Consider the following 13,417-nt stretch of genomic DNA (forward strand, 5'->3'; position numbering starts at 1 on the left):
TTCTATATATTAGATATAGAAGAAAGTAAAAATGAAATATTTAAATGACTCGTACCTGTCCTGAAATCTGTTTCCATGGAGAAAATACCCTCTTAACCCATGGGTAAAATATTTGAGCCCCCTTACATTTTTGCGTATGGGCGCCCTTGCCCCAGGCCCATCACTAGTTGGCCTGTGCGGTAATCAGGCCTTGCATTGAAATTTAATGATTCTTCAAGTTTTAGAATGAATATTTTCCCAGAAACATGTCAAAGATGCAGAAACAGTTATCCATCGATGCTTCAAACCAGCTTGAAATTTGCCTCCGACTATTTTCAGAATTCCCATTCTCATTGAAATTTTCAAGAATCCCTGAAAGTTTCCGTTTTACATGGTATGTGGACGCCCTTTGGTGTGGCGTAAACATTTCATCCCGTCAGCAATCACACTCAACAGGTGATGCAGATTCAACTCTAAGACAATTTAAGAGTGCACATAATTTTCATTTATGCGTGTAAAGTTTGCAATAAAAAAAAAACGCAAATGAGAAAAAAACGAAAAGATGATCGAAAATAACAAGTGAAAGTTAAAGACGAAAGGATGATCGAAAATAGCAAGTGAAAATTAAAGACGAAAAGCGATCAATTCGAAAAATTAGCGAGAATAGTGAGCAACTCTGCAGTCTGCAATGCAGTGAGTTGGAAATAACAGAGCTACCTAAAAAAAAGTCAAACGTCGTGAGTCTAAAAGCCACTCCTCCAAAAGCATGTTACAAACAAAACAAGCCCATGGCGGAAAATCGAGAGAATGTCGATGTAAATTTGTTGTTACGGAAAGGTCCAGTAATTAAAACATATTTTTTAAACACTCAATTTTTTTTAGTAAAAACTGAAGGAAAGTCATCGAATTTCCTTCCGTCCCGACCTCTGTCTCGTAAATTTTATCCAAGACGGAAAGTCTTGCACCCATGGACTCACAGTTCTCAAAGTGGACAACTTGGCACAGCACTAGAAAAGCACAAGAAATCTAAACTCAGGGGAAAACACTGAGATGATAAAGATGAGAGGAACCACAGCTGGAAAATTTCATTCCTGTATCAGCTTTGTATCAGCAAAAATGCCGATTTTGTATCAGATCGATAAGTTTTGTATCAGGTAAACTTGCTGTTTTGTAACAAAATCTTGAATTTTGTACAAGATTATTGCACAGTTTGAGGCAAATACAAAAAAATTGTAGCAAAAAAGTACATAAATAATTTTTAAAACCCAATTTGGTAACAATATTGTCATTTGAAAAAAGTGTGCAAAAACTAATTTTGGTAAATATATGATTAATCATAATACATTCTTAATTAGAATCTTCCTTTACTTGTTTCATAGCATTTTAATATTTATAATATTTTCATTTATAGCATTACATGACAGACAACACTTATAGCATTTAAATTTAAAAATGCTTACATTTATTGCATTCAAAACAAAAGAGAAAAAAATCCCTTTAATAACATATTTATAAAAAGATTCTAATTATTACAAAAACAGAGGGGGGGGGATGCTAGTATAAAGATGTGAGACTCTTTTCACTTCGATTTAAAAAAAAAAACACTTTTTGGGAATTTATTAGCTGTTTAAACTTGAAAAGTAAAGTTTCTCAATGCCAAAAACATTTCTTAAACAGAAAGATTTAAAAAATAAAATCAAGTTTTAAAAATTGCATGAATTAAAGATTTATTTAAAAGAAGTAAAAATGTTTATGCCTCAACATGTCATAAATATAATTTAGAAACCACATTGATAAGTTATTCAAACATACACAAACACAATATAACTCATAGATCTTGTTTAAATTTTCTCATCTTACATCAATATCTGAAATTTACTTTTAATAAATACAAATACAAATACAAATGTGACGACCAGCAACAGGCTCTGGGCCCAGCTAGGCTGGTCCTGGTCAATTAATTAGTCCCCAATGAAGATCAATGGCCCTCTTAAAGCTATCCACTCCCTTGCTCATTACCGCCTCTTCCGGTAAGCTATTCCAAGTGCCCACGACCCTGCTAAAGTAGTAGTTTTTCCTGATTTCCAAGTTAGCCTGAGATTTAAATAGCTTAAAACAATGACCCCTTGTCCTGCTTTCCCCGCAAAAATTTAATCCATTTACATCTTTCATTTTGATAAATTTAAATAACTGAATCATGTCCCCTCTGACTCTCCTTTGCTCTAGGCTATACATGTTAAGCCTATTAAGTCTGGTATCATAATCTAAATCTGAGAGTCCCCTTACTAATTTAGTTACCCTTCTTTGAACCCTTTCCAATACAAAAATATCTTTCTTCAGATAAGGCGACCAGAATTGCACAGCATACTCCAAATGAGGTCTTACTAAACTCCTATATAAAGGCAGAAGAACTTTCTTAGATTTGTTTGAAATAGATCTATTGATGAACCCAAGCATTTTGTTGGCTTTGTTACTAGCAATACTGCACTGTTGACTAAACTTGAAGTCCTGATTTATAAAGACACCCAGATCCATAACATTTTCTGCCTGATTTATGACTGAACCCTGTAAACGATATCTCATACGCTTATTTCCATGACCTAAGTGTAGCACTTGACATTTCCCTACATTAACTGCCATACCCCATTTATCTGCCCACTTAGTAATATGATCTAAATCCTCTTGCAGCTGTTTTACTTGTTCTTCATTTTCGACAATCCCCATAACTTTTACATCGTCAGCAAAACAATTCATGCTTCCAGAAATAAACAAAAGAGGCCCTAAAACTGATCCCTGAGGAACCCCACTTAAAACATCACTCCAATTAGAGTGATTTCCTCTCACAACTACTCTTTGCTTCCTACCAGTAAGCCAATTTCTTACCCAAAGTAAAGTTTTTCCTCCTATTCCAATGTCAGCTAACTTGCTGAGAAGAGCAACATGCGGTACCTTGTCAAAAGCTTTTTGAAAATCAATATAAACAACATCCACACATTTTTTGTTATCTAAAGCTGAGGTAACCTTGTCGTAGAAATGCAATAGATTAGTAGTACAGGATTTACCTTTCCTGAAACCATACTGCAAACTAGTCAACAGACTATTAGTCTCTAAGAACATCATGATCTTAATTTTGATCAAAGTTTCGAAAATCTTACAAATCACCGAAGTCAAACTTACAGGTCTATAATTCCCAGCAATACCTTTAGACCCCTTCTTGAAGAGTGGCGTTAAGTTGAAGGAGAATAGTTGAATTAAAACGTTCCATTTTCACTGACGAATAAAATCATGAAAGAAATGAATAAATAAATAAACTTCAAAGACTTTTAGAGTACTTAGTCTTTTGAAGATTTAAAAATCCTTAAAATGGAAGCTAAAAATGTCCCAAAATTTTTAATTAACAACTATTCTGCCATGCTAAGCGCATAAGTGGTATTTGCATCTGAGTTCAAAATGAGAAATTTCCGTTTAAAGTTTGGCGCCTCCTTGTATTTGATTCAAATGCCACTTTTTCAGATTTTTAAAGAAACTATTTCCCAATGACAAATGACCATACTTTCAAATTTGTTTCACATTGAAATTACACTTTATTAGTTGAACTCAGTCATAAGATTGGTATGTGTATGTGGCTCAAGAAACTGTAGGGGATATAGGTAAAAACAAATAGAAGAGACAGAATTAAACAGTAAAGATTTGTTACAGAAAGAAAGGCATTACTATACTTTTATCATAAAAATAAAAATAATAAAAAACTTGGCAGTTTGCCTATTTAATTTTGCAGCAAAGAATGCTATGCAAATGTTATGAAAAACTATCAATTTATTAGTTTTAACTTGGATTAAAGTATACAGATTGGTCATTCTACAAAAAACACACTTTTTAAGGTCCAGGATGGTTAGTTTCAAAAATATTTATTTTTAAGCACTTTTTTAAGAGATTTAGAAAAATATAACAAGTTTTGAAAATGATCAATACAAATTAATGATGCTATAAAAAATTTTAAATGTTTTTTTCACTGAACGGAGAGATACTTGTACAGTCCAACCATGGACTGCATGAAATTTTTAAACGTCCAGATAAGACGAATCTATGTGAATAAGGGGGAAAAGTAAAAATTTGATGCGCGTATTCCGCTCATTTGAATGAGACTGCTTCTGCAAAAGCTGACATCGGTAAAAAATCATAGACTGATGTTTGTCTTTCCATACAATCCGTGGTCAGACAGTATGCCTCCGTTACATGTAACAACACATTTTTTCTCATGTACTTTTTCATTTATTTACTCAATACAAAAAAATATAAGATTTAATAGTGAAATTTAAATTACTTGATGTTTTTTTAATAGGTTAAAAGAATTATGTTGTAAAATAAAAAAATCACTGTCAATGAATTACTGTCGCAGTATTTCTTGTATCCTCCATTCAGGATTTAATTAAGTAATAAAATTTACTACAGACGGCAGTACTGGCAGCTCATTACAGAGGTTTAGAATCACAAGTTAGCCCTTTTTAACTCTGGGTCTTCATAGTGAAGCAAAAGAACTTAGTGTGAAAGAATTTCAGCATTATTCTCTTGGAAGTCAAATAGGTTCGATCCGATTTAACTTGTATCCTCCGTTCTTGAGTTAAAAAGGAAAGAATTGTTTGTGTACAAAAAAAAATTTTATAGTTAAAATTGAATCACTTTTTTAAAAGTAAATTCTAAATAACATGCTGCGTTAACCCTAAATCAACCCAATGATCATAGCAAAACATATGTATTTGTATCCTCCGTTACAGTATGGATGTAATGGAGGATATACAATAAGAAATGGAGCATACAACATTCTTTAAAAATCCATTTTAAGAAAGATGTGTACATTTTAATCAGTTCAAATCATATTCTTCATACAAGATGCAATGTTTATTTAAATGAAACGTTTAAAAATAACATTTAAAATATATATTTACTATCTGTTACCCTCCGTTCACATCCAAAATTTTAACCACAAAAGAAAGTTACAAAATAACCAATAAAGAATGACTAACTATGCGAGAGTAAAAAGGTGCCTAAAAGGAACAATGTAAAGTAACTTTTTAAAAAATTGAAAATTTTTTTTTCATGAATTCCAATTTCAAAAACCTACATTTCTTGTATAATGATCCAGATGACAAATGAATGTAAATCTAATTTGGAAAAAAAAAAAAAATACTGAGAAATACTAAGTAGAAGCACCAAGAAAGATATGAACCAAAATCCACGTCATCCAGGTAGTTTAGAGTAACTTTTAAGAAAAAATCAGTAATAAAATGTAAAAGAAACAAAATCATTAAATGAAAAAAACTTACTTAAATCGGTAAATCCGTTCTTGATAACATTAGTTGATGCATCTGGAACATCCGAAAATGAGAGATCTTTTGAAGAATCTCTTACTGTTTCATTACACATAAAACCCATTGACTGAATGAAATTCATAATATCATTCATACAAGTGACGCTAGGCATATAATACACGAGGACACTTTCAGAACTCACTGTTTTAATACTGATCACACCTTTGGAGAAAAACAATTGATCTTCGTCTTCAGAAGACCACACTGTTGACCCAAATGACTGAATATGCAAGGCCACACACTTCAGTTTGTCTGTAAGATCAGCCACCTCCAGAATGGAAGCTTCAAAGCCCATATCATCAATAACATCTCTAAGCTCATTTGATTTAATGATATTCGGATCATACCATATGGAGGCCATTTTATCAGACAACGATACTGAAATTTTATTCACTCCTGGCTTTTTACCAACAAAATCTTCAATGTTATTTACACATGAATGACATGTCATTCCTATCACAGTGATTTTGGCAAATGATTCAGGATCTACATTTAACGGGACAGGTTCACACACAAATCCTAGTTCGGAAATTATTTTACATAATTCACTTTCACTAATATTTTTAGAATCATAAACAATTCTTGCAAGTCTTTCATCAAAAGAAACACGAATACTTTTCACAGCAGAATAGCTTAAGACATTTGACTCAATTTTACGAACGCAAGTGTTGCATGTCATTCCTTTTACTATGAAAGTACTTTTGATGAAGTTTGGTTTTGAAAGAATGGGAACTTCAAATCCCATATCTTCAATTTGTTCAGCCAATTGCATATCTGAAACTATATCACTATTGAATTCAATTTCAGCTGAATTTGTTTCTAAAGTCACCTGTAAAGCAGAAAACAATTACTAAATTATAGAAAAGTTTTTAAAATAATACAAATATTTAAAAAAGAAATTTCAATATCATACTTATTTTTACATCATACTTAAATTAAAAATTCATAAGGAACAATATTTTGTAAAGAATATATGTATAAATAAACTAACATAGCTATATTTCTTAAAGAAATCCATTTTATTAGCTTCACAGACTAAAAGGAAATGGATGTTGTTTTTTGTCTGCAAAAATGCTCTGAACAACTTGGGATAGCAATTTCACAATATCATGTGACAGAAGATTATACTTAAGAGGATTAATTTAAGGTTGTATTTTTTAGGATTACAAGACATAGTAAATCTTACTACAAAGCCTTCAATCCCTCTCTTTATCAGAATAAGCATAAATCAACAGATTTTCAATAGAATTCTCAAACAAAAAAGCCATTCATGTTAAAAAAAAAAAAAAAAAAAAAAAAAAAAAAACAGTAGTTATACACAGTGGCTTGCAAATATACAACTGAATAAAAAGTGATAACAATAAAAAAATCCCACTAACAAGGATATCTAAAAAAAAAAGGAAAAGAAACCTCCAAAGGTAATCGAAAAGGTACTTTATTTCAATTGAGGCAAAGGGATGTGATTCAAATGATTTTCAAGTTTTGAGTAAAACGCGTTTTAAGTTCAGCTCCTAGGTAGGGTTTCACTGAAATTTTTTTCTAAATCTAGAGCTATTAGTACTATCTCTTGCCCTAAAACAGAAGATAGGTTCTCCTACCATTTTTCACTGGTTATCTCCAAATTTTTAATTTTTGGCATTTACATCCCTTAGCTTCTTACAACCCAAATTTTGTACTTATCTATTTAATAATTAAAGGGATAAAACATGAAGAATTCTCAAATTTACTCTTCAAAAATTGATTCAGGGCAAATTTAACATAGCTGTCAGAATGGAAAAGATAATGCTCAAAATTTCTACTGCTAAGGGTATAAATATATTTAGAAGTGGGATTGGACTCTACTCTCTATTACCTCCAGTTTTTTTTTCTTTTTTTTTTTTTACTTTTCAAGCCTACCTGTTATACCTTATTTTAGTTAATTTTGGACTTTACACAGCAATACAAATACACAAAGCAGCTGCAATTTTATTTTATTTTTTAATATCTATGATTAAAACATTGCATATTGCACTGCAGAATTATGTGGAATTTTTTTTTTTTTTTTTTAGATTCAGCATTTATTATTTTTCAAATTAAATGACCAGTTAAAAAAAGACTTCTTGACAATTCACTAATTAAAGAAGGTTTCTAAAAACTTATGTACCTTAATAGTTTTCAGCATTTACATCTATTTTCAAATTAAAAACAAAATAAATACCACTTCACCTCTGTCTCACTAAATAAAAGAAAGCATTTTAAAAACTAGTTGAATTATCTGAAGTATTAATTACCACAATGCTCTTTACTCCATTTGCTATACTGATTTTATCTTGAATAGTTTTTACACAAGAGTTACAAGTCATTCCTCTTATTTCCAAGGTTATCTTTTTCTCCATTTTCAAATTCTGTAGTTCAGCAATGCAGACACAAAAGCGTGCCTTTCTTTCAGATATTATGCTTGAATGAACTTCCAGGAAGTTCTATATTTAGAGTAGTTTCAGATAAGCTGTTTGGCTGAAGAATATAAATACATCTTAGAAATGAGAATGAAACATAATCTAAAGTAAGGCTATATTATTACACAGTTTTTTATTTTAATCAGAATCTTTAACAACATATTGAAAAATCATCTTTATTTTATTATTCCAGATACATATATTTTTCATTAATCAGATTTTACAAAAAGAATTTGAGGAGAAAAAAATGAATCATTAATGCACAAAAGCTATCAAAGTCAAAGAAAATCATTAAATTAATTTCATGAACTACACCCCCCTCCCATCTGAATATCTTTACTTAAACTATATAGTGATAAGATACCTATTGATAAAAATAAATGAAAGTGACACAATATTTTTTTTTTACAAAGTAAAACTAAATGGTGGAAATATGATCTCATGAGAAAAACAAATAAAATGACTTAGAAATCAAACCAAACACTGATATGAGATAAAAATTGAATTTTCTTAACACATCTGACAAAGATAATCTGATTGATTAATCACTTTTTCTAATTCATGATTAAAAAGCGCACAAACATGCAAATAAAAACATTTAAAGAATTACTTTAGTATGTTTCACACTACAATAGACCCTCTCAATTATGAATAGCAAGAGGACCAGATATTTTGTCCCTTAAATAAAGGTGTCCCTTCTTTGGAAATATTTTAGTTGATGTATGTAGTATTTGCTCACTCGGTGTAATTTTAAACATAATTTTTACATTTAAGATCAAATACTAAAAAAGTTTCATATATAAATGAAATTTACAATTAGGAAACTTTCTAAATTTATATTATTTTATTAATTGAAAGTGAATCAAAAATTTTGTACTGGCACAGTTTTGTACTATACAGAAATTATTTTGAAGTAATTCATTACATAGATTTCCTTCATGCCATGTAATTTACAATGCAACACAATGTAAATTACAATTAAAATTCATGTTTCAAGTTTCATATACAAAGCTTGTTAGTAGCTGTGCACTCTCCATCGACCCTGAGCCTACTTTAATAAATTGCTGAGGGCTAATCATACATGTAAATTTCAGCAAGACTTTTTCATTACATAACTAGTTTCATTTGCATAACATGCTAATGCCACACTTTCATCAATTAATTTTTGGAGGAAAAGTGAAACTTTAAATCCGAAAAATTCAATGTCTTCAACACTCATACATTATTTTTTTCTCTGTGACTGTCTCTTAACTCCAGTACCCCTTAATTAGAGGCAAATAAAGTGTTTTTTTTACATGTATAGAACTTGAAGTTGGCAACACTGTTTGATATGTGTGCCATTTTGATAGCTGTCACTTGTTTTGTGTTCAGTTCAGTTTGCCATTTCATCATGAAGTTGGCAACACTGTTTGATATGTGTGCCACTTTGATAGCTGTCACTTGTTTTGTGTTCAGTTCGGTTTGCCATTACATCATGAATAGACAATAAGGCGGTGCAACATGCCACACAGCGCGTGTCACAATTGATTTATTGAAAGTAACGTTCGGTGAACGAATAATCTGTAATGAACCCGTGAATTGGCCTGCAAGATCATGCGATTTAACACTGCTGGACTCATGACTGAATAATGACATTAATTTACTAGTGATTTTTGCATTATTAATTTATATGTAAGTACCAATAACCGAAAGTTTGGACGCGTTAGCATTTATTTTTGTACTGATAGGGGTTTTAATATTTAATTAGCACTCCCAAATGGTGCCATTATCCAGTTTCATGCAGTGTCTCTATCCAACAATGTGTAATCATTGGAATAAATTGTTGCACCTAATATTTTAGGCATAATTTGGTTTTGTCAAACATATATTGATTATATAAAGCATTGTCATTGTGTTTTATGAGGCTCTTAATAAGATCTAGAGGCTGTATAGGAAGATCTATAGAGGCTCTACAAAAAGATCTATAGAAGTTCTATAAGATCTATAGAGATATAAGAAATAACCTGTATAGAGTTTTATAGAATTATGGCCCAATTTTCTATAGGACATTTCTATAGGATTCTATGAAAATAACTCTGTAGAATTCTATAAGTAAATAGAATTCTATAGAACTAATTTTATAGGGTTTTTTAGGAACCTTAATTTTGTTTGATGAAATTAAGGGTTTTTTAAGGGTTATTTAAGAAAGTACAAACCCTGGAAAATGTTAGTGACGAGCTCAGAATATTTTGTTCGTCTTAGATGAAACTATTATTTTAATGCAGGTATTATGCGAAAAAGCTTTAACACAAATAAACAGCAAACCAAACTTTCCTAACAAAATTTTCATTATAAAATGATTTTGTACTAACCGTGGCCTTTTTAAGAAAGTTCAGCACTAGATTAAATTATTTCCATTAATAAATTAAATACGCTTTTATTGCAATTATAATGAATCATAATTCGTTCAGGGTTTTCTAAAACATATCCTAATTTTAGGGACTAAGTGGCTCAAGTAAGTACATTGCCGCCTGCCTTGTCTAGTGGTCAGAGAAGCCCAACTGCGACAGGAAGGTCCGGGTTGGAATCCTGTCTCGGCCATGGACGTTCTTTCTCGCCTGTCCCTGTCCTTTCTTGTGTGAATGTACTGTTATGCTGTGAATAGTTGTGTACTGTAGGAGTCTGGCTTCACACCAAATTACGGTACAGTTGGAAAAGTGAAGCAGCGCACCCCAAATTGCCAGCCTAGCTGGCACACGACAACAATAGTAAGTACATTACCAGAGCTAGGAGGTACCAAGACTGCAATAGGACATTTCCATGAAAAAGTGGACATGAGGGTAAAAATTTCAAAATTGTCCTTTTGCAATAAATAATATGTCAAATTAAAGCTAATAATATGAGGATTATGCAGGGGCGCCGACTTGCAAAAATTATTGGGGGGGGGGGGGCGGACATCACCGGGGCTTTAAGGGGCTATGTAATCTTTCGGAGGTCCTCCCTCCCCCCAAAAAATGTTATATTTTTGTACATTGAAAATGCCATATTTTCTGGTGTACATAATTTTAACAAACAAACAGTATGTGTCATGGCGTTTTCGAAGTAAAATAATCTAAAAATTGGTTTACAAATTTTCTGGCTCAACTATATCATGTCACTTGTCTTAGTAAGAGACATATTTTTTTTTTGTTCTATTTTATGGGGATCCTTTCAGTGCCGTAGCTAGGCATTGATAGATATAAGATGGGACACTTGACTTTCATGGACGAGCACTATCAGAGACGCCGACTTTAAAAAAAATTGGGAGGGGGGAGGGGAGGAGAACAGCGGGGTATTGACGCGGGAATTTTTCTAAATATGAGATGAAAAATAGTGAGTTTTAAAGTTTTTTTTATAATCAACATTAGAGACCCAAAAACTCCACAGGCCTGACACATATTTTTTGGCAATGAAAAAAGGAAAAAATAAATATTAACGCGCACAGTATTTGTGTAAAAAGGTAATTTAATTTACGCATGTTTTTTTAAGACCCGTTGTTTTTTCATTAGTGATATCAACTGACATGTTCAAGCATAACCGCAGTCTCTCAATATCTAAGTCATTTTTGTAAAACTCAGTTAATTTTTCGAAATTTGTTTCACCTCTGCTTAATAAAAGCAAGCACTCTTGTTCAACTACAATGACCTGTGTGAGTCCAGGGGCGGACTGGCCACGTGTGAGATGTGGAAAATTCCACATGGGCCGTCCTTAACTCGGGCCGTTTTCTGTGCATTCAATGTGTACGTGCCGTGTTCCTCAATTTTATTTAAAAAAAAAGTTTTTAGCTAGGGCGGCCGTTCTTGTGTCGAGGGCTACAGCCAGAACTGCTCTTTTTTTGGGGGGGGGGGGGGGGCGGAGGGAGAGGAGGACAGCCGCTCCTTTTCCAACGGTCACTCTCAGGACGTTACTCTGTTCTTGCCTAATTATTACCGTATCTTGTTACGTAGGGAAAACGAAACAATGTCTTTGTTGGGTGGTCTTCGTCCGAAGCGAAGCCTTCAGGGTCCATGGGTGTCTCTCGTATCTGTTCGGGATTGATGTTTCCTGGAATTCTGGTAAGGAGTTTTATTGGGGGTGGGGATCTTTTTTGTGGCCATCTGAGACGATCTGAGACTGTCTGGGAAAAGATTACATTGAACCTTTTTCAAATGAAATAAGAGAAAGGCGCCATCCTAAGAATAGAATGAATAGGAGCAAAACGTCTGCTAAAAAGCTTTTTTTTTTCCTTTTCGTCCTTCGTTTTTTTTTTTTTTTGTTTTTTTTTCTTCTGTTTCCCAGCACTTTGCAATAGATAGATCCACAACTTTCTCAACCAATTAGATAATTTTGAGAACTCCACAATTTTGCCCTCGAGGAAAAAAACGAGTCATTTGTTATACACCGTGTTGACTGCTCAATGGGATTGCATGTGTTTTAAATTCAAGGGTGACAAGAATTTTTTTTAGGTAAGTTTAATATTTTTAATCATCATGTGCTTTTTAATTTTTTTTTTTTTTGGTCATCAGCACTTTAAATAATAAGAACTTGAACTGTCAGTTATAATTATAACAAATTGACGGTGTTACACAAAAATGGGTCAACCCACCAAGCAGTACTTTTGAGTAAATTGAGTTCTAAACTGAACTTCATAGATGGCATATTAATAGAAATCGTCTTTGTATCAGTATCACCGTATCAATCGTCTTTGTATCACCGTAGTGTATCAGTTTATCTGCCAACCTATGTGAATAACTCATTATTTTTTTGAAAATTTTTGTTGGATAACTCATTTTTGTATAACAACGTCCAATTCATCTATTTTCGTTTAGCAAAGATAACATTTATAAAAGTACAAACAGTATAAATATTTAAAACAGTGATTTTCAACATTTTTTTATCCGTCGCCCCCCTTACCTTTTTCCTTGAAAAAAGCAAATTTTAGAGGAACGTAAAATCGATATTAGGTATTTTTTGCATACAGTGAAACCTGTGTAAGTTGACCACTCGCGGTGCAGTACTTATAAAGGGCAGTAATGATTTTTTGAAATATTTTTTGTCATTTCTCGCATCGTGTATTCATTTTTTCGAGGAATTCACCCTTATTACTCTTTCTGTTCAACTAACTTTCATTGTTTAACATTATTGAAAGTGAAACCATAATTAAAAATACTATTCAAATAGTTTTATTATTTTTTCCTTGTTTTAAACTGTATTAGACGCCGTAGTTTTAGAAATTCCATATGTGCCAGCTAATTTTCTCTGGGTTTCTCCTTTTTGAATTCATTTTAATATTTCATACTTTTTATTAATTTCAAGTTCAAAACTTTCTTTTTGAAGCCTTTTTATGTAACACTTACAGCCCAAAGAGCAACAAGCTCGACTCTCTCAGTTCATAAAGGCAAAATTAAAATATCCTATATCTTAATCCCTTACACTCGAAATAAGCCAGAAGGGCTCTTTAGCAAGTCCATATCTGCGTACCCGCAGTGCGGGGGGGGGGGGGGGGGGCTCACTTCCTCAAGAGGGCTGACGGCCCTAGAAATTGAAGGAAAAAAACTAGCATTGAGACTTATTAACTTTACAAATAGACACTGGGCCACTAGGGAGATGCCCTACCCACTTTGTTGTAGAGGGCCC

At 32.4% G+C, this 13,417-nt stretch overlaps 1 protein-coding gene across 1 annotated transcript in view; it reads right to left on the reverse strand.

Moving 5' to 3' along the window:
• Nucleotides 1-13,417, reverse strand: part of LOC129232512 (copper-transporting ATPase 1-like) — a 98,784-nt gene that overhangs the window by 66,994 nt on the left and 18,373 nt on the right. Inside the window, exons 2-3 of the mRNA XM_054866655.1 lie at nucleotides 7,619-7,841; nucleotides 5,304-6,177 (exon numbers count right to left, since the gene is read on the reverse strand). Coding sequence (XP_054722630.1) covers nucleotides 5,304-6,177; nucleotides 7,619-7,723 — 979 coding nt within the window. The 5' untranslated portion in view covers nucleotides 7,724-7,841. The remainder of the gene's footprint in view (nucleotides 1-5,303; nucleotides 6,178-7,618; nucleotides 7,842-13,417) is intronic.

Source organism: Uloborus diversus, chromosome 1 (assembly GCF_026930045.1).
Source record: "Uloborus diversus isolate 005 chromosome 1, Udiv.v.3.1, whole genome shotgun sequence".
NCBI classification, from domain to species: Eukaryota; Metazoa; Arthropoda; class Arachnida; order Araneae; family Uloboridae; genus Uloborus; species Uloborus diversus.